The sequence below is a fragment of the Oncorhynchus tshawytscha genome, linkage group LG25 (assembly GCF_018296145.1).
Source record: "Oncorhynchus tshawytscha isolate Ot180627B linkage group LG25, Otsh_v2.0, whole genome shotgun sequence".
Lineage (NCBI taxonomy): Eukaryota > Metazoa > Chordata > Actinopteri > Salmoniformes > Salmonidae > Oncorhynchus > Oncorhynchus tshawytscha.
The window spans coordinates 20,587,282-20,609,720 of record NC_056453.1 but is presented as its reverse complement, the minus strand read 5'-3'; the positions used below and the strand labels follow the sequence as shown (position 1 = coordinate 20,609,720).

General features: G+C 42.8%; 1 protein-coding gene across 1 annotated transcript in view; it reads left to right on the top strand.

The window, feature by feature from the left end:
- LOC112224788 (histone acetyltransferase p300) overlaps window positions 1–22,439 on the top strand; it is a 60,267-nt gene that overhangs the window by 8,672 nt on the left and 29,156 nt on the right. The window contains 3 exon segments of the mRNA XM_042306306.1: window positions 20,495–20,612; window positions 20,863–20,950; window positions 21,303–21,380. Of these exon segments, the coding sequence (XP_042162240.1) occupies window positions 20,495–20,612; window positions 20,863–20,950; window positions 21,303–21,380 (284 nt within the window).

Below are 22,439 nucleotides of genomic sequence, written 5' to 3'. Positions count from 1 at the left end.
GACAACAAAACTCAATAAAGTATTTCATAAACCTTTTAATTTCCATATGTAGTAGGAAGCTAAGTGTTTGTTTCTTGGGCTTCAGGAATGTGACTGATTTGAAAGTATAAGGCATATCAGTGAACCAATGCTGTGGTCAAGTCTACTAGTGGAGCTTACCCGGGTTTTCAAAAGCGCATAGCAGACCGAGAGCCTAATGCTTCTTAGGTAAATCAAATGTTATAGGTCACATACATATATTTAGCGGGTGTTGCGAACTGCTTGTGTTCCTTGCTCCAACAGTGCAGTAGTATCCAACCATTCACAATGCACACAAATTTAAAAGAATGGAATTAAGAGCTATACTATAACGAGCAATGTCGGAGTGGCATTGACTAAAATACAGTAGAAAAGAATACAGTATATACAGTTGAAATCTGAAGTTTACATACCATAGCCAAATACATTTAAACTCAGTTTATCATTCCTGACATTTAATCCTAGTAAAAAATGTCTTGTTTTAGGTCAGTTAGGATCACCACTTCATTTTAAGAATGTGAAATGTCAGAAAAATAGTAGAGTGATTTATTTCAGCTTTATTTCTTTCATCACATTCCCAGTGGGTCAGAAGTTTACATACTCAATTAGTATTTGGTAGCATTGCCTTTTAAATTGTTTAACTTGGGTCAAATGTTTTGGGTAGCCTTCCACAAGCTTCCCACAATAAGTTGGGTGAATTCTGGTCCATTCCTCCTGACGGAGCTGGTGTAACTGAGTCAGGTTTGTAGGCCTCCTTGCTCACACACGCTTTTCAGTTCTACCCACACATTTTCTATAAGATTGAGGTCAGGGCTTTGTGATGGCCACTTCAATACCTTGACTTTATTGTCCTTAAGCCATTTGGCCACAACTTTGGAAGTATGCTTGGGTCATTGTCCATTTGGAGACCCATTTGTGACCAAGCTTTAACTTCCTGACTGATGTCTTGAGATGTTGCTTCAATATATCCACAATTTTTCCCCCCCCATGATGCCATCTCTTTGAAGTGCACCATTCCCTTCTGCAACAAAGCACCCTCACAACATGATGCTGCCACCCCTTGATTCATGTTTGGGATGGTGTTCTTCGGCTTGCAAGCCTCCCCTTTTTCCTCCAAACATAACAACGGTCATCATGGCCAAACGGTTCTATTTTTGTTTTATCAGACCAGAGGACATTTCTCCAAAAAGTACAATATTTTTCCCCATGTGCAGTTGCAAACCGTAGTCTGGCTTTTTTATGGTGGTTTTGGAGCAATGGCTTCTTCCTTGCTGAACGGCCTTTCAGGTCATATTGATATAGGACTCGTTTTACTGTGGCTATATACTTTTGTACCTGTTTCCTCCAGCAGCTTCCAAAGGTCCTTTGCTGTTGTTCTGGGGTTGATTTGCACTTTTCGCAGTAAAGTACTTTAATCTCTAGGAGACAGAATGTGACTCCTTCCTGAGCGGTATGACGGCTGCGTGGTCCCATGGTGTTAATACTTGCGTACTATTGTTTGTACAGATGAACATGGTACCTTTTCAGGCATTTGGTAATTGCTCCCAAGGATGAACCAGACTTGTGGAGGTCTACAAACATTATTTTTTTCTGAGGTCTTGGCTGATTTCTTCTGATTTTCCCATGATGTCAAGCAAAGAGGCACTGCTTTTGAAAGGTAGGCCTTGAAATACATCCAGTTGCACCTCCAATTGACTCAGGCTAACTGACATCATTTATCAGAAGCTTCTAAAGCCATGACATTTTCTGGAATTTTCCAAGATGTTAAAGGCACAGTCATCTTAGTGTATGTAAACTTCTGACCCACTGGAATTGTGATACCGTGAATTATAAGTGAAGTAATCTGTAAACAATTGTTGGAGAAATTACTTGTCATGCACAAGTAGATGTCCTAACCGACTTGCCAAAACTATAATTTGTTAACAAGAAATTTGTGGAATGGTTGAAAACGAGCTTTAATGACTCCAACCAATTTAAACTTCCGACTTCAACTGTACATATGAAATGCGTAAAAGCTTTATGTAAACATTAAAGGGTGATTCTATGTATGTAGGGCAGCAGCCTCTAATGTGCAGAGTTGAGTAACAGGGTGGTAGCCAGCTAGGGATGGCTAATTAACCTCTTAGCGCCACCTGAGACGTCTACGTCCCACCCAGCCATCAGGAAATGCAAATGCACCACGCCAAATGCTAATAGCACTCGTTAAAACTCAAACGTTCATTAAAACACGCATGCAAGGTACTCAATTAAAGCTACACTCGTTGTGAATCTAGCCAACAAGTCAGATTTTTAAAATGCTTTTCGGCGAAAGCATGAGAAGCTATTATCTGATAGCATGCAACACCCCGAAATACCTGAAGGGGACATAAACAAAAAGAATTAGCGTAGCCGGCGCTACACAAAACGCAGAAATAAAATATAAAACATTCATTACCTTTGACGAGCTTCTTTGTTGGCACTCCTATATGTCCCATAAACATCACTATTGGGTCTTTTATTTCGATTAAATCGGTCCATATATACCCAAAATATCCATTTATGCAAACTGTGTGATCCAGAAAAAACAGTTTCAAAACGCAACGTCATTTTTTTTAAATTAAAAAAGTTGCCTAATAAACTTTCACAAAACACTTCAATACTTTTGTAATCCAACTTTAGGTATTAGTAAACGTTAATAATCTATCAAATTGATCACGGGGCGATGTGTATTCAATAGCTCCACGTCTTCAAATCATGGTCGAAAATCTCTTCCAAAACTTCCTGTCGTGGACCGGATGATATGGGGTGTCTCTTCTTCGTTTGACCAAGGAACAACCTCCAGGCAATTGACAAGACTGGCGACATCGTGTGGAAGCTGTAGGACTTGTAAGCTGGGAGCCATCTATTTTGCTGTGCCATAGACAATACATGCAACTGGCGCATTGATATTTTTTTTTTTTTTTTTTTTTTTTCCCTTTTTGGTGATCAATTTTCCTTGGGCTTTTCCCACGAGAAACACGTTCTGTTATAGTCACAGCCGTGATTTAACCAGTTTTAGAAACTTCAGAGTGTTTTCTATGCACACATACTAATCATATGCATATACTATATTTCTGGCATGAGTAGCAGGACTTTGAAAAGTTGTGCGATTTTTAACAGAATTTTCGAAAAAGTAGGCCTAAGCTTAACAGTTAACAGTCTGATGGCCAGTTGAGAGAAGCTGTTTTCAGTCTCTCGGTCAAGCTTTGATGCACCTGCACTGATCTCGCCTTCTGAATGATGACATGTCGAACAGGCCGTGGCTCAGGTGGTTAATGTACTTTTTGGCCTTCCTGTGGCATCAGGTGCTGTAGATGTCCTGGAGGAACAGTAGTTGCCCCGGTGATACATTGGGCAGACTGTACCACGCACTGGAGAGCCTTGCTGTTACGGGCGGTGCAGTTGCCCGTACCAGGCGGTGATACAGGATGCTTTCTATTGTGCATCTGTAAAAGTTTCTGAGAAGTCTTTGGGGCCAAGCCAAATTTCTTCAGCCTCTTGGGGTTGCAGAGGGGCTGTTGCGCCGCCTTCATTCTCTGTGTGGGTGGACCATTTCCAGATTGTCAGTGACGTGTTATCCGAGGAACTTGAAGCTTTTCAACTTCTCCACCGCGGTCCCGGTCGATGTGGATAGTGGCGTGCTCCCTCTGTTTCCTGAAGTCCACCATCTGCTCCTTCTGTTGACGTTGAGTGAAGTTATTTTCGTTGTCATTGTTGGTGTGCATGGTCATGGGTGAACAGGGAGTACAGGAGGGCTGAGCACGCATCCTTGTGGGGCCCCAGTGTTGAGGATCAGCAAAATGGTGTTTCATACCTTCACCAGCTGGGGGTGACCCATCAGGAAGTCAGGACGCAGTTGCACAGGGCGGGGTTCAGAACCAAGGCCCAAGCTTAATGATGAGCTATAGTCAATGAACAGCTTTCTTACATGGGTATTCCTCTTGTCCAGATGGGATAGGGGCGGTGCGATGGCGATTGCATCGTCTGTGGATCTATTGGGGTGGTATGTAAATTTTAGTTGGTCTAGGGTGAAGGTGATATAATCCTTAACTAGCCTCTCAAAGCACTTCATGATGACAAGTGAGTGCTACAGGGCGATAGTCATTTAGTTCAGTTACCTTTTTGCTTTCTTTGGTAGAGGACATCTTGAAGCAAATGAGGACAGCAGACTGGGATAGGGATGCAGCCTTGCAAGGTTTAACATGCTTAAATGTCTTACTCATGTCGGCCACGGAGAACGAGAGCCCACAGTCCTTGGGAGCGTGCCGTGTCGGTGACTCTGTTATCCTCAAGCGGACGAAGGTGTTTAGCTTGTCCGGGAGCAAGATGTCGGTGTCCGATGCTGATTTTCCCTTTTTCTAATCATTGATTGTTTGTAGACCCTGCCACATACATCTCTAGGGATGCAACGGTGCACCGTATGTTATCGAACTGTTCGGTACACCTCTAAGGTTGGCGGTATTTATTAGAGAGGGAGTAAAGAAAGATTTTGTTCGGGGCGCCAGGCAGGTATTAACCATGCCGAAAGGAAAAGAGTAGAATAAGCGAGTACCACTACCAGACCCACACGCATCAGCAGAAGAGACTGCCTAGAGTGTAGCCTGTTTACCAGATAGCCAGTGGAGAGAAAAGAGAATACACACCATATAAAACCCATATCACAGCACAGGGGTAACTCCAACAAGAATACCTCATACAATAATACTAATAATGGCAGAGCAATTAAACCGCAACTTCATACAGAAACGAACCCAGTCATCAACAGAGGATTTGCAATCTGTATTATTTTCTAGTGGATGAGTGCAGAGGGTATGAATGTGGGGGGTGTTCATCGACACAACAAAGGCCTTAAAAATGTCCACAGTCTTCTCGGCCACATGTCATTAGTACACCTCACCTCAATACAGTTCACATAACAATACACAACTTGCAAGCAACCTCCCTTTTAACTAAAATGTCCATCAAAATACTTCTGGCAGGGCAATAATAGTCCAGCTCTAATGAACTTCAATGGGAAGTGCATTTTGAAAAATAGTCTGTTCCAGTGTTTACCCTGCAACGAGAGGAAGAGAAAGAGAGAGAAAAAGAGATCTTAGCTGTGGTCTTCAGGCCTGCCGGTGTACAGTCTGACTGTCCGATGGTTTGTTGGTTTGAATGTTAAAGCTTCGCAACAATGTTGCTACTAATCCATACGATCCATAACGGGCGCGGTCCCAAACAAAAACAACCACGATTTAAAGCGATCACACCGATGATTGAGTTAAATACTTTATAAACTACAAACGCTGAAAACAAACAACTTCTGCAGCACAGCACACACAATCAAACTGTCGCGCCAGCCAGAGCCCCTCTCCAAAGAGCTGAACGGCTCTCTTTATTTCCTCCTTCCTTACTGCTCATGCGCTCTTAAAGTAGCAGTGCACGGTGAAGGCTCCGAGCAGATTTCGCCACACTCCTTCCCCCATGAAAAAAACAAAGCCTGTAGAAACAGAGAGGACGCAGGCTTTGACAGGTTCATGTTCCTGCTACACAAAACCAGGGAAGTCCTCATCAGAGTCCTCACAAAGAGGTCCTGCAGGGTGTTGCTTTTGCCTGCGATCCAGCTCTTCTGCCGTAGGGTAGCAGGGCTTTAGGTCAACAACATGCACTGTCCTGACATCTTCCCAGTGTCCTCCAAACAGACCAAGTAGTTCACTGGTCCCAACTGCTGCACTACACGGTATGGACCTTTCCATCTCGAAGCTAGCTTGGCAGTGAACTTCTTAGATGCCTTTGACAGATGATGTGAACGTACCCAGACACGAGACTGGGGTGGAAAACACACGTCCCGCCTATGTTTGTCATAGTTTCTCAGCTGTCGTTGCTTGGCTTTGGTTTTGCTGGCCTCCACTCTGGCTAGCAAGGTGTGGTGGTGTTGTACGGCATCAAACGCTGGGCAGTCAGGTGAAACATTCCGAACTTTGCAAGACCCTGTCCATCGGACCTTTTAGTGGTCTTCCCAGGTGGAGTTCGTGAGTGACCCAGAAGTCTCCTGCACGGCAGAGTTTAGTGCAAAGCGAAATTCTGGAAGATGCTGATCCCCCACGAATGAAGCAATCATCCCCTTCAGGGTTCGGTTTACCCTCTCGGTCAGGTTGGTCTGAGGATGATAGGCTGTGGTCAACTTGGCAATAACACCCCAGTAGGTACAGAGCTCTTTGTAGATTCCTGATATGAACTGCGGACCTCGGTCAGGAGAGGATTTAGTCTGGAATCCCGAATCTGGTAAAGACCTCCCTTCTCAGAATTAGAGCAATGGCTGATGCAGTGGCTTGGCGGAGGGGAAACCACTCCACCCAGTGTGTGTAGTAGTCCACTACCACCAATAAAAATTCATTCCGTGTCCCCAGCTGGGAGGAAAAGGTCCCATGAGGTCAATTCCCAACATTTCATTTGGATGCATTTTCCCAGCAGGTCTGCCAATGTCTGGTTTGTATTTCTGGCAGACTTCACACTGCTGTACAAACTTCCGGGTATCAACCCACATGCCTGGCCAGTAAACCACCTCTTGTAGTCTTTGATAAGTTTTAAAAACTCCAAGATGGCCACTCATGGGATTGGCATGATAAACTTGGATTATCTGGTCACACAATGTAGAGGGAATGAAGATGCGATAATGGGTGCTGTGTATTCCATCTCCTCTTGGAGTTTTTCGATACACTTTATCCTGAATTATGCTATACTTATCATTAGGCGACTCTTGGAGTCTTCTTCAGACAGACTCTTGTGGATCGCCATGATGGCGGCATCCTTCTGCTGTGCTCTCCATACACTCATCATCCAGAGGAAAGGAATCATCAGACATTTAGCGGTAGTATACAGTGCCTTGCGAAAGTATTCGGCCCCCTTGAACTTTGCGACCTTTTGCCACATTTCAGGCTTCAAACATAAAGATATAGAACTGTATTTTTTGTGAAGAATCAACAACAAGTGGGACACAATCATGAAGTGGAACGACATTTGTGGATATTTCAAACTTTTTTAACAAATCAAAAAACTGAAAAATTGGGCGTGCAAAATTATTCAGCCCCTTTACTTTCAGTGCAGCAAACTCTCTCCAGAAGTTCAGTGAGGATCTCTGAATGATCCAATGTTGACCCTAAATGACTAATGATGATAAATACAATCCACCTGTGTGTAATCAAGTCTCCGTATAAATGCACCTGCACTGTGATAGTCTCAGAGGTCCGTTAAAAGCGCAGAGAGCATCATGAAGAACAAGGAACACACCAGGCAGGTCCGAGATACTGTTGTGAAGAAGTTTAAAGCCGGATTTGGATACAAAAGATTTCCCAAGCTTTAAACATCCCAGGAGCACTGTGCAAGCGATAATATTGAAATGGAAGGAGTATCAGACCACTGGAAATCTACCAAGACCTGGCCGTCCCTCTAAACTTTCAGCTCATACAAGGAAGACTGATCAGAGATGCAGCCAAGAGGCCCATGATCACTCTGGATGAACTGCAGAGATCTACAGCTGAGGTGGGAGACTCTGTCCATAGGACAACAATCAGTCGTATATTGCACAAATCTGGCCTTTATGGAAGAGTGGCAAGAAGAAAGCCATTTCTTAAAGATATCCATAAAAAGTGTTGTTTAAAGTTTGCCACAAGCCACCTGGGAGACACACCAAACATGTGGAAGAAGGTGCTCTGGTCAGATGAAACCAAAATGGAACTTTTTGGCAACAATGCAAAATGTTATGTTTGGCGTAAAAGCAACACAGCTCATCACCCTGACACACCATCCCCACTGTCAAACATGGTGGTGGCAGCATCATGGTTTGGGCCTGCTTTTTCTTCAGCAGGGACAGGGAAGATGGTTAAAATTGATGGGAAGATGGATGGAGCCAAATACAGGACCATTCTGGAAGAAAACCTGATGGAGTCTGCAAAAGACCTGAGACTGGGACGGAGATTTGTCTTCCAACAAGACAATGATCCAAAACATAAAATCAAAATCTACAATGGAATGGTTCAAAAATAAACATATCCAGGTGTTAGAATGGCCAAGTCAAAGTCAGACCTGAATCCAATCGAGAATCTGTGGAAAGAACTGAAAACTGCTGTTCACAAATGCTCTCCATCCAACCTCACTGAGCTCGAGCTGTTTTGCAAGGAGGAATGGGAAAAAATTTCAGTCTCTCGATGTGCAAAACTGATAGAGACATACCCCAAGCGACTTACAGCTGTAATCGCAGCAAAGGTGGCGCTACAAAGTATTAACTTAAGGGGCTGAATAATTTTGCACGCCCAATTTTTTCAGTTTTTGATTTGTTAAAGTTTGAAATATCCAATAAATGTTGTTCCACTTCATGATTGTGTCCCACTTGTTGTTGATTTTTTTCACAAAAAAAATACAGTTTTATATCTTTATGTACACCAACTGGACATTGTCCTGGATCTTGGGCCACAAATATCTGAGGCGGTTTAGCCCAGGAGAGTTATGGGTATACTGGGATGAGGGAACGGGGTTTTTAGTTTGGAGGTGGTGCTTCCAGTCCTTCTCAAACTGAGTCCCAAGAGCACCAGATCATCCACATTTGCACACGTTCTGGGATTGACTAGCAGGCGGGGAACCATGTTCTTAAGAAGGAGTTTAACCATCTCCTGCTCAGTAATGTCAGCCTTCCATCTCTCTCCTACATAGAACTCAATAGGAAGGCAAAGTCCCGTTTTGGCTCTGCTTCACCCTGGACTCTGTTACGAACACGTTCTGCCAGTTCATCCCCATAGTCCTCTGAGAGGAAGGCTAAGAGGAATATTTTTGAAACTCCTCCCAGGTTGCCACATGTTCACGGGCTATCACCCACCAGTCTCTTGCTGTACCATGGAGAACACTGCGGAGGTAGCAAGAACCTCAAGTCAGTAAGGGGCCGGATAGAAAGAAAATCATTACACTTAGATAAGAAAAACAGTGGATCAACATCATCTTCTGGGCTGCCAAAAGTGGGGAAAAGTAGTTTTATAGGGATGGGAGCGCTCTAGAGGAGGCATGACAGTGGCAGCGGGAGTTCTGTTGTTTAACAGTATCTTCAGAGGGTTTTTGTAGTACTACCTGTTCCTATTCCCTTACTGGCCAAGCCAGTGGCAGGAGTAAAACCTGAGGAGGTGCGGAAGATTTGTCCAGAAGGAAAAGCACTGCATTACCTCTGGTGCAGCCCTTCCAGTTGAAGGTCTGTGGCCTTCTGTCTTTTCCATCTCATTAACGGTGTCCTTTTAGTCTGTTCAATCAAAAATCGTAGTTCCCCTGTGAGAGAGTTCTTCATGTCCTCCATAACTTCCTTCAGATAAGAACACACTCCTTCACAACAGAGGCTGACTCCTCTGCTCTCTGTTTTTGTTCCTCCTCAAGAAAGATTATGACTTGATGATGGTTAGTTTCCATTTGTGTTTTGAACCAGTGCCAGTTTTCCTTGAATATCCTGCTTCAGAGAATCTTGTAAATATTTTGTCTCTGAACAATTTGTTGTTGGTTTTCCTCCATTTGACAGGAAGGTAATCCAACCTCTGCACATCATCTGATGAGCCTCCACACATTCTGAGTTTGCGAATGGCATTCTCCTGCATTGTCAAACTATGATTGGTGTGTGTCCATTGATGTTCCAGAACTGCAGAATTACGGTATACCTGTCATTTTCCTATAATGTCCATAACCTGCTTATTGCGGAGCAGACTACACGCACGTCATACATTCTGATCCACAGAACCAGATGCGCGGCTTGTGGATGTTAGGGGGCTCCTGAGGGCTGACAAACTTTACTCCACAGCGACGTCTCAATTTAGTGACCACAAACCGCCCCTCTTAAACAACTAATGGATGATTTGCAATGACATTTCAGTAGGAAACATCCCTGAAGGGGCCCATGAAGAATGGGGAAACTAAAAACAAATACTCTCTCAGCTCCATGACAATGGCTAGCGAGAGCGGGAAGCCAATTTGAAGAGGCACCGACATCTTTTAAATCCTCTGTGTTGGAACATTTTAGATTCAGCGGTCAATACGATTGACGAGGATGAGAAGACTTTTAACAAAATACAGTCTGCAAGCATTGCTTTGACACTGTTGGCTACTCAAGTGTAAACACTTCTGACGTATCGCCGCCATCACCTGGCCGTATCCCTTGCAGGTGGAGCTGGAGCAAGCAGAGTCCACTCGTTAGCGATAACAACACAATCTCACAACACAACAATGTATTCCATCAACAATTTGTGACAAATTCAGAAAAACAAAGAAATTATGAAAGCAGTGGGGGTATTCGTAGCCAAAGACTTGCAGTTCTAGTCGGTGGTTACTGACTTGGGATTTCGTCACCTGATTTTTAAAAATGTAACCGCGTTACGATGTCCCCTCCCGCAGACATTTCAGCAGCATAGTAATTCCCAAACTCTGAAACATCACAGAGAAATTGAAAAAGGATGTCTGTCAATTCAATCTAGCTCTCTCCACTGATAGTTGCACCTCCAGAGCAACTCAAAGCTACTTCGCTGTGACGGATCACTATGTTCTGGATTGGGAGATGACGAGCTACAGGTTGTCAAAGCTTAGAATAGTTGTTAGTTTTTCTATGCTTGATTTCATACAGTAGAGACAGAAACCAGGCCTAGTCAGTCATGCTGCCATTTTTCTGAGTTTTGTCTGAGTTTATTATAAAGATACTGAAACGTACCATTACCGTGGCCCACAAACTGATACATACCGAAGCGTATGTCCACTTTACCATTGCATCCCTTTGTCTGAGCTGTTGAATTGCGACCCCACTGACTCTGTATTGACGTTTTGCCTGTTTGCTGTCAATCCACGTTTTTTGTTTTGAGTATGTTTTAATAGTCAGTGGGAGCAACATCGCCTATTCACTTCCTGATGAACTGAGTCACTGTCCCTGTATACGTCAATGTTATTCTGAGGCATCCCGGAACATATCCCAGTCCGTGTAATCAAAACGATCTTTAACTTCTTATGGCTGCCATCCCGTTAAAAGATAATTGTCATCAACAACCGCTGAATTGCATAGCGCCACATTCAAATAATATTACTACAAATATTTATATTCATGAAATCACAAGTGCAATATAGCGAAACATAGCGTAGACTTTTGTTATTCCACCTGTCGTGTCAGATTTTGAAAATATGCCTTACAGCAAAAGCAATCCAAGCGTTTAAATTTATCGATCGCTCGACAAAACCTTATGTACCCCTAGCATCAAGTAGCTTGGTCACAAATCAGAAAAGCAATCAAATTAATAGTTTACCTTTTGATCTTCGGATGTTTTCACTCACGAGACTCCCAGTTACACAATAAATGTGCCTTTTTGTTCCATAAAGATTATTTTTATATCCAAAATACCTCAGTTTGTTTGGCGCGTTATGTTCAGAAATCCACAGGAAAGAGCGGTCACGACAACGCAGACAAATTCCAAATGGTATCCGTAATGTCCACAGAAACATGTCAAATGTTTTTTTATAATCAATGCTCAGGTTGTTTTTAAAATATATAATTGATGATACATCAACCCCAACTGTCTTTTTCTGTCGGAGAAGGGAAAGGCAATGGCTGCCCAAACTTTATTACGCATACAAATGCTGCTGGCACCCTGCCATACAATGACGCGATGTTATCTTTCTCGCTCTTTTTTTCAAAATAAAAGCCTGAAACTATGTCTAAAAGACTGACACCTTGAGGAAGCGATAGGAAAAGGCATCTGGTTGATATCCCTTTAAATGGAGCAAAGGCCAGCTATGGAACATGGAGTTTTCAAAATAGAAGCCACTTCCTGGTTTGATTTTCCTCAGGGTTTCGTCTGCAATATCAGTTCTGTTCTACTCACAGACAATATTTTGACAGTTTTGGAAACTTTAGAGTTTTCTATCCAATACTACTAATAATATGCATATATTAGCAACTGAGACTGAAGAGCAGGCCATTTAGTTTGGGCAATAGACTTCCTGTTTGAGTTTCTGCCTATAGGAAGGGAGGAGCAAAATGGAGGTGCGATCTGATTTGCCGAACGGAGGACGGGGATGGCCTTATAGCCATTCCGGAAGTGGGAGTAACAGTGGTCAAGCATTTTTGCAGCACGAGTACTACAGGCAATGTGTTGTTTTGGTAGCCTTTTCCAGCTACAATAATATAACAATTTTCCTGTCTGCGCAATGTACTGAGAACCCAGCTAGCTGTTTGGAAGTGGACAGTACAGTGCCTTGCGAAAGTATTCGGCCCCCTTGAACTTTGCGACCTTTTGCCACATTTCAGGCTTCAAACATAAAGATATAAAACTGTATTTTTTGTGAAGAATCAACAACAAGTGGGACACAATCATGAAGTGGAACGACATTTATTGGATATTTCAAACTTTTTTAACAAATCAAAAACTGAAAAATTGGGCGTGCAAAATTATTCAGCCCCTTTACTTTCAGTGCAGCAAACTCTCTCCAGAAGTTCAGTGAGGATCTCTGAATGATCCAATGTTGACCTAAATGACTAATGATGATAAATACAATCCACCTGTGTGTAATCAAGTCTCCGTATAAATGCACCTGCACTGTGATAGTCTCAGAGGTCCGTTAAAAGCGCAGAGAGCATCATGAAGAACAAGGAACACACCAGGCAGGTCCGAGATACTGTTGTGAAGAAGTTTAAAGCCGGATTTGGATACAAAAAGATTTCCCAAGCTTTAAACATCCCAAGGAGCACTGTGCAAGCGATAATATTGAAATGGAAGGAGTATCAGACCACTGGAAATCTACCAAGACCTGGCCGTCCCTCTAAACTTTCAGCTCATACAAGGAGAAGACTGATCAGAGATGCAGCCAAGAGGCCCATGATCACTCTGGATGAACTGCAGAGATCTACAGCTGAGGTGGGAGACTCTGTCCATAGGACAACAATCAGTCGTATATTGCACAAATCTGGCCTTTATGGAAGAGTGGCAAGAAGAAAGCCATTTCTTAAAGATATCCATAAAAAGTGTTGTTTAAAGTTTGCCACAAGCCACCTGGGAGACACACCAAACATGTGGAAGAAGGTGCTCTGGTCAGATGAAACCAAAATGGAACTTTTTGGCAACAATGCAAAATGTTATGTTTGGCGTAAAAGCAACACAGCTCATCACCCTGAACACACCATCCCCACTGTCAAACATGGTGGTGGCAGCATCATGGTTTGGGCCTGCTTTTCTTCAGCAGGGACAGGGAAGATGGTTAAAATTGATGGGAAGATGGATGGAGCCAAATACAGGACCATTCTGGAAGAAACCCTGATGGAGTCTGCAAAAGACCTGAGACTGGGACGGAGATTTGTCTTCCAACAAGACAATGATCCAAAACATAAAGCAAAATCTACAATGGAATGGTTCAAAAATAAACATATCCAGGTGTTAGAATGGCCAAGTCAAAGTCTAGACCTGAATCCAATCGAGAATCTGTGGAAAGAACTGAAAACTGCTGTTCACAAATGCTCTCCATCCAACCTCACTGAGCTCGAGCTGTTTTGCAAAGAGGAATGGGAAAAAATTTCAGTCTCTCGATGTGCAAAACTGATGAGACATACCCCAAGCGACTTACAGCTGTAATCGCAGCAAAAGGTGGCGCTACAAAGTATTAACTTAAGGGGGCTGAATAATTTTGCACGCCCAATTTTTCAGTTTTTGATTTGTTAAAAAAGTTTGAAATATCCAATAAATGTCGTTCCACTTCATGATTGTGTCCCACTTGTTGTTGATTCGTCACAAAAAAATACAGTTTTTTATCTTTGTTTGAAGCCTGAAATGTGGCAAAAGGTTGCAAAGTTCAAGGGGGCCGAATACCTTCGCAAGGCACTGTATATCCCAGAGAGAGCCATGATTCAGTTAAACCGAGTATGTTACATTTCCTAATGTCTCTTTGGAAGAGGTCCTCGCCATGAGCTTGTCTACTTTATTATCCAGAGTCTGAACATTAGCAAGTAATATACTCGGAAGTGGTGGATGGTGTAAACCTCTTCTCCGCCAGAAGCATCTTGGAGCAGCCTCGGGAATAACTTCAATTGGGGGAGTATGAACATAGTCTCCAACTCGGGAAAGTCGTAATGCTGGTGTGTTACCGCCGCTCTGATATCCAAAAGTTATTTCCGGCTGTATGTATTAACCCCAAAAATGTTCTGTGCTAATAATGTAAGAAATAGCCAAACCCCCAAAAATAATACTGCAGTTGTTTAGAAGCAGAGCTGCCATGACACGTTCTTTTGAGTTTTAATTTACAAATGATCTATACACCGACGCGTCTGTTACCAGGATGGTAAAACGGCTTAATCGCCGTAGCAACATCAGGGGAACTGGGCTGAAGGGTTTGGTGCTTCAAATACAGCAGTTCTGCAACATCTTTAATTGAGCCTCTCATTCTCCTTAATTGCCGGCCTCAACACGTTACAGATAGATGAACTGTATAGGAAACTCTGGGGACATGTTGTCTGGATGCATGCATATATCATATTTAGCTGACAACTGCTCTTGAGGGGTTGAACAAAACAAGCAGTTTGCGATTTCGTTCATACTGGTGAATCTGCATTTGGGTTGTGGTTGCAATATCAACAGTCCCTCATCTCTGGTATACAGTGCATTCGGAAAGTATTCAGTCCCCTAGACTTTACATATTTTGTTACGTTACAGCCTTACTCAAATTGATTAAATAAAAATGTTCCTCATCAATCTACACACAATCCCCAGAATGACAAAACAAAAACAGTTTTTTGGAATTGTATGCAAATTTATACCTAAAATAACTTTTTTATTCAGACCCGAAGTGATGAGACTCGAAATTGAGCTCCGGTGCAATCGGGGGAGAAGGGCCTTGGCCAGGGAGGTGACCAAGAACCCGATGATAACTCTTGACAGAGCTACAGAGTTCCTCAGAGATGGGAGAACCTTCCAGAAGGACAACCATCTCTGCAGCACTCCACCAATCAGGCCTTTATGGTAGAGTGGCCAGACGAAGCCACTCCTAAGTAAAAGGCACATGACAGACTGCTTGGAGTTTGCCCAAAGAACTCTGACCATGAGAAACAAGATTCTTTGGTCTGATGAAACCAAGATTGAACTCTTTAGGCTGAATGCCAAGTGCCACGTCTGGAGGAAACCTGGCACCATCCCTACAGTGAAGAATGGTGGTGGCAGCATCATGCTGTGGGAATGTTTTTCAGCAGCAGGGACTGGGAGACTAGTCAGGATTCAGGGAAAGATGAACGGCGCGAAGTACAGAGATCCTTGATTAAAACCTGCTGCAGAGCACTCAGGACCTCAGACTGGGGCGACGGTTCACCTTCCAGCAGGACAACGAAATCCAAGACAACGCAGGAGTGTCTTCGGGACAAGTCTCTGAATATCCTTGAGGGGTCCAGCCAAAGCCCGGAGTTGAACCCCATCGGACATCTTTGGAGAGACTTTAAAATAGCTGTGCTGCATTCAACCTGACAGAGCTTGAGAGGATCTGCAGAAAATAATGTATTTGGGGAGATAATACCAGAGTCTGTAAATGCTGTATAAGGTGCTTCAACCAAGTAGTGAGTGAAATTTGAATACTTATGTAAATGCAATTTAGATGTTTTATTTTTATATAAATTTGCAAACATTTCTAAAACCCTGTGTTGCTTTGTCATTATGGGCTATTGGGTTGTAGATTAAGGAATATATTTTTTTAAAATCCATTTTTAGGATAAGGCTGTAACGAAACGATGTGGAAAAGGTCAAGGGGTCACAGTTTCCGAATTCACTGTATCTTGGCATGCATCATTCAAGACAGTTAGTGTACGTTGTCAATTGCGCTACACACAATCTCAGGAAAGACTGTCTGGGTTGCCAATAAGCAGTATAGAAAACAGTTTGGCAGTGGACCTGGACCTACAGGCTGTGGTGAAAACAGTTCAAAAAAGGACTTCATGAGATCATGGTAGTCTCAAGTTGAATTTAATATACTTTAAATATTGCAGCCCTTTTGTGTGGGCTATTAGCCAGGCAACCTGTTGAGTTCAATGTAGATTGTGCCTGAGACTAATTTTTCCTAATTGATAGGCTATTTGATTTGTATTTTTTTACAAGGTTTATAAATGGTAGCTAAATATATTATATACAGTTGAAGTCGAAAGTTTACATACTGGAGTCATTAACTTGTTTTTCAACCATTCTGCAAACTTCTTGTGAACAAACTATAGTTTTGGCAAGTCGGTTAGGACATCTACTTTGCGCATGACGCAAGTAATTTTTCCAACAATTGTTTACAGACAGATTATTTCACTTATAATTCACCATGTCACAATTCCACAATTCCAATTCCACAATTCCAGAAGTTTACATACACTAAGATGACTGCCTTTAAACAGCTTGGAAAATTCCAGAAAATCATGTCATGGTTTTAGAAGCTTTTGATAAGCTAATTGACATAATTGGAGGTGTGGATGTATTTCAAGGCCTACCTTGAAACTTGGTGCCTCTTTTGCTTGACATCCATGGGAAATTCAAATCAGCCAAGACCCCAGAAAAAAAATTGCAGACCTCCACAAGTCTGGTTAATCCTTGGAAGCAATTTCCAAACGCCGGAAGGTACCATGTTCATCTGTACAAACGATAGTACACAAGTATAAACACCATGGGACCACTCAGCCGTCATACCGCTCAGGAAGGAGGCGGGTTCTGTCTCCTTGAGACGAACGCTCTTTGGTGCAAAAAGTGCAAATCAATCCCAGAAGCACAGCAAAGGACCTTGTGAAGATGCTGGAGGAAACGGGTACAAAAGTATTTATATCCACAGTTAAAGAAGTCCTATATCGAAAAGCTGCTCAGCAAGGAAGAAGCTACTGCTCCAAAACCGCCATTAAAAAATGCCAGACTATGCTTTGCCCCCCCTCCCATGTGCAGTTGCAAACATCTAACTTTTTGAAGAAATGTCCTCTGGTCTGATGAAACAAAAATAGAACTGTTTGGCCACGATGATCATTATGTTTGGAGGAAAAAGGGGAGTTTGCAAACCAAAGAACACCATCTCAACCGTGAAGCACGGGTTGGCAGCATCATGTTGTGTGGGTGCTTTGCTGCAGGAGGGACTGGTACACTTCACAAAATAGATGGCATCTTGAAGGAAATTAGTGGATATATTGAAGCAACATCTCAAAACATCAGTCAGGAATTTAAAACTTGGTCGCAAATGGGTCTTCCAAATGGACAATGACCCCAAGCATACTTCCAAAGTTGTGGCAAAATGGCTTAAGGACAACGAAGTCCAGGTATTGGCGTTGCCATCACAAAGCCCTGACCTCAATCCTATAGAAAGTTTGTGGGCAGAACTGAAAAGCGTGTGCGTGCAAGGAGGCCTACAAACCTGACTCAGTTACACCAGCTCTGTCAGGAGGAATGGGCCAAAATTCATCCAACTTATTGTGGGAAGCTTGTGGAAGGCTACCCAAAACATTTGACCCAAGTAAAACAATTTAAAGGCAATGCTACCAAATACTAATTGAGTGTACGGAAACTTCTGACCCACTGGGAATGTGATGAAAGAAATAAAAGCTGAAATAAATCATTCTCTCTCTTATTCTGACATTTCACATTCTTAAAATAAAGCGGTGATCCTAAGACGGACATTTTTACAAGGATTAAATGTCAGGAATTGTGAAACTGAGTTTAAATGCATTTGGCTAAGGTGTATGTAGACTTCAACTGTAGCAATAGATTGTACAATCACTGCAGAATGAAACAGTCCCTAGTATTGTAGTGTTTTGAGGGTGGACTGTCTGTATTTGCCATTTAATAGACACCCCCAAGCTGGGAGAGAGCTTGCCTGGAAACCTGACTGAATTGCATTGTATTCTACACCGGCAGACCACTACAAGCCAAAATGTTGAATAAAATATTTTAACATACTTCACTGGTTGTCTGTGCGGTTGGTCCTTTTGGCGCTAGGAATGTGCGCTGGTAGTGCTTTTCGTTTTCTATCACCTGAAGCCTGCTCAGAACCATGGAACATGTGCACGAGCTCGGTAAGGATGTCTGAGTCTTGTGCAGGTGTTAACTTGTGCACATGCTTCAGGTGATAGAAATCTGAATTCACTACCAGCACTTTGGAAAGTTTATGTAATTGTACTTTCCTGTGGAAATATTGTCATATTCCTACTGCCAAAAGGACCAACCACACGGACAACCTGTAAGGTACTGGGGGTTACAGGGAAACTGCGTTACGCCAGTGGTCAAATTTTTTTATCAATTAAATGTAATACTTTTTAGAACGGTAACCTTATCGGTGTCCTTTAAAAAAAAAAAAGACTTCAACCAGATATAAAGTATGTAGAAAAGATAAAGGAGCTGTTTGTTATCTTAACTAACAATCACCTAAATAAAAACTAGACTCGGGGAGAACCTAAAAAAAATGTCATGGCATGGGGACCCCATTGATTTTTATAATATTTGAGTCACTCAGATGGCTCATGCCATGTATAAGGACATGGCAAAATGTGAAGAATTGCAGGAAAAAAAGCTTTAAACTGCAACATTGTCTCTGCGGCCAAGAGGGCCTATATTTTTGGGGGTCAGAAGTTCGTGCCATTGGCCATGCCCAATGCTTTGCCACCACTGTAAGAATATTGGAAAATTTAGTTGCTAGACAAATAGTCAATACACTGAATAAAAATTTAAACGCAACATGTTATGCCTTGGTTCCATCTGGACAAGCGGAATACCTATGTAAGAATTATGTTTATTGACTAAAAGGGCACATGGCTCAGCCCCCTCCTGTACTCCCTGTTCATGACTGCGTGTCCATGTACGCCTCCAACTCGATCATCGAGTTTGCAGACTACTCAACAGTAGTAGGCTTGATTACCAACGATGACGAGACCGCCTACAGAGAGTGGGTGACGGCTCTGGGACTGTGGTGCCGGGAAAATGACCTCTCACTCAACTTCAACAAAACAAGGGAGATGATCATGGACTTCAGGAAACAGCAGAGGGAACACCCCCCCATCCACGTCCACGTCGAAGGGGCAACAGTGGAGAAGGTGGAACGCTTTAAGTTCCTAGGCGTACACATTTGACAAACTGAAATGGTCCACCCACACAGACAGTGTGGTGAAGAAGGTGCAACGGAGCCTCTTCAACCTCAGGAGGCTAAAGGAATTTGGCTTGTCACCTTAAACCCTCACAAACTTTTACAGATGCACAATTGAAAGCATCCCGTCTGGCTGTATCACTGCCTGGTACGGCAACTGCACCGCCCTCAACCTCAGGGCTCTCCAGAGGGTGGTGCGGTCTGCCCAACGCATCAACAGAGGCAAACTACCCACCCTCCAGGACACCTACAGCACCCGATGTCACAGGAAGGCCAAAAAGAGAATTAAGGACAACTACCACCCGGGCCACTACATGTTCACCCTGCTATCATCCAGAAGGCGAGGTCAGTACAGGTGCATCAAAGCTGGTACAGAGAGACCTCTATCTCAAGGCCACCAGACTGTTAAACAGGCATCACTAGCACATTAGAGGCTGCTGCCTATTGGCATAGACTAGAAATCACTGGCCATTTTAAGGAATGTAACATTAGTCTTTTGAGTAATGCCAGATATGTAAACATTATTAATCTCGTATGTACTGTTTTTCTATACTATTCTACTGTATCTTAGTCCGTTCCACTCTGACATCGCTCATCCATGTGTGTGTATATAGTCTTAATTCATTCCATCTTAGATGTATGTTGTTGGGTATATGTTGTGTATTTTGTTAGATATTACTGCACCGTCGAAGCTAGAAGCACAGGAATTTCAGTACACCCGCAATAACATCTGCTAATCATCTGAATGTGACCAATAAAATTGTATTTGTTTCATAACCTGAAATTGAAGATCCCACACTCACAAAGCATATTCCTCAACTTTTGTGCCAAAATTAGTTTACATCTCTGTTAGTGAGAATTTCTCCTTTGCCAAGATTATCTAGCCACTTGACAGGTGTGGCATATCAAGAAGCTGATTTAAACAGCACAATCATTACACAGGTGCACCTAGTGCTGGGGACCAAAGGTCACTATAAAATGTGCCGTTTTGTCACAACACAATTCCACAGATGTCTCAAGTTTTGAGGGAGTGTGGCAATTGGCATGAACAGGCCACAGTTTCACAGTAAACTCACATCCTCTGATCCATGCAGCGTACAACTATAGAAAACAGACTGACAAACACTCATCACGTTCACCACTGTCAACCAGCTCAGACACAGCAAGCTGTGATTCAGTCCGCTTACAACACACTTCACTGCTCTATCTCCTCTAACTTTCCTCTAGAAGGATTATCTCAGTGGAACAAAATAAAAGTTAAAAAGGGTTTGTTTTACTGAAATTTGCTTTACATCGTACTCTCGTTCACATATCCACCCCCAGTTTCCATAATGTCTGTTTCTCTGTGTAGGGTACAAGCCATCTTCCCGACCCCGGACCCCGCTGCTCTGAAAGACCGGCGGATGGAGAACCTGGTGGCGTACGCTAGGAAGGTGGAGGGGGACATGTATGAGTCAGCCAACAGCAGGGTAAGCTTCTACACTGAGTAAAGATGCTCTTTTACTGAATTTCTGAGTGTGGGACCAACTTCAGACCATACTGCCTGGAATAAAAATAAACTACTGTATTGTTTTGTCTATTCCTATGTTCTAATTTTCCCCCTCTCCTTTACACAATTTCCCTTTCTCAAAATGATCCCTCTTCTATCATTCTCTCTCTAACCTTCATTTACCTCACTGTCTCCTTCACGCTTTCTTAATTTCTGATTCCTCTTCCCAGGCGGAGTACTACCACCTGTTGGCTGAGAAGATCTATAAGATCCAAAAGGAATTGGAGGAGAAGAGGCGAACGCGGCTCCAAAAGCAGGGTATGTTGATGTCTACATCAGGGCACACGTGTAATTTTACAGAACAGTTTTGGGACATAAAAATACTAAATCGCCAAGAATTCAGCAAAATTAGATTAATTCAGGAAATATGTTTGAAGTATTTCTACAAATAAAGAGGTGATCGTGTCTCAATGTAATCAAGGTATGATGTTATTTTGAAATACGTTTTAGTTTGGGACTTGTGGTCATTTTGCTGGGTACACCTGACCATCTGCTCGGACATAACTCGTCCCATTGCTGAGTCTAGTTGCCTACCCCTGCTTTATAGTGCGATAACAGCAAGACTTCCTCTCTTCCTTATCTCTATCTTCTCACCTCTGCACTCCTACAGATGGTCCCCTCCCTGACCCCTCTCTGGTGCGGCCCGGTGGAACCAACCAGATGGTGACTAGGATGCAGAATCCGGCAGGTGAGTCCATGGGGCCAGGAGAGAGGGGTTGCCACACAGAGACACAACATTACTGGGCTGGTTTGTGTTTTAAGCTGGCACTGTATGGTTGCTGTCTTGCGAGCTCTGAAACAACTGCTATTTTGTGATTCCTTTTGGTGTTTATCTTCTTTACGGAATGTATCTGCTATCAGTTCTTATGATCGACAAGAACTTTTGGACATCAGATCGTCAGTTTCTGACTTCAATTCTGACATCGACTCATCTGCTTTGGGTTCTTTGTGTACCTCCAACCCAGTCATCAGGCTACCCAAGAGGAAATGTGGGTTAAAAAGAGGCAGGAGAGCAGCGTCCTGGTGAGACTAATGCTAAGGGAAAACCAGCTACCACTTCCCTCCATTCTGTTGAAGTCTGTTTTCTGAAACATGGGTTTCGGACAAGATTCCCCCGTGGCTTTCCAACTTGATGGATTATCCATTCCCCAAGTGAACAGGAAATTGGATTAAAGAACAAATGGTGTGCAGAATCTAGCGCAGTGCAAGTCTCAACCTATTGTTCACCTGTCTTGGAATATACCTCATGGTCAAATGTTGACCCTTCTACCATCCGAGAGTTTTCATCTGTTATCGTGACTGCTGTATATGGGTATTTCTATAAATAAAGAGGCCAATGTGTGACATCAGTGTCTAAATTTCAAAATGGTTTGATATACAATACGTCAAGTTTGGACACTCATTCAGGAGTTTTTATTTTTTACTATTTACTACATTGTAGAATAATAGTGAAGACATCAAAACTATGAAATTACACAATCATGTAACCAAAAGTGGGTTAGACAAAAATATATTTGAGATTCTTCAAAGTAGCCACCCTTTGCCTTGACAGCTTTGCACACTCTTGGTGTTCTCTCAACTAACTTCATGAAGTAGTCACCTGGAATGCATTTCAATTAACAGGTGTGCCTTAACTTCTTACGGCTAGGGTTTCTGTTTTCAGCGACAACATTCCACTGAAAAGGCAGAGCGCGAAATTCAAAAATATATTTTACAAATGTAACTTCCATACATTCACAAGTGCAAT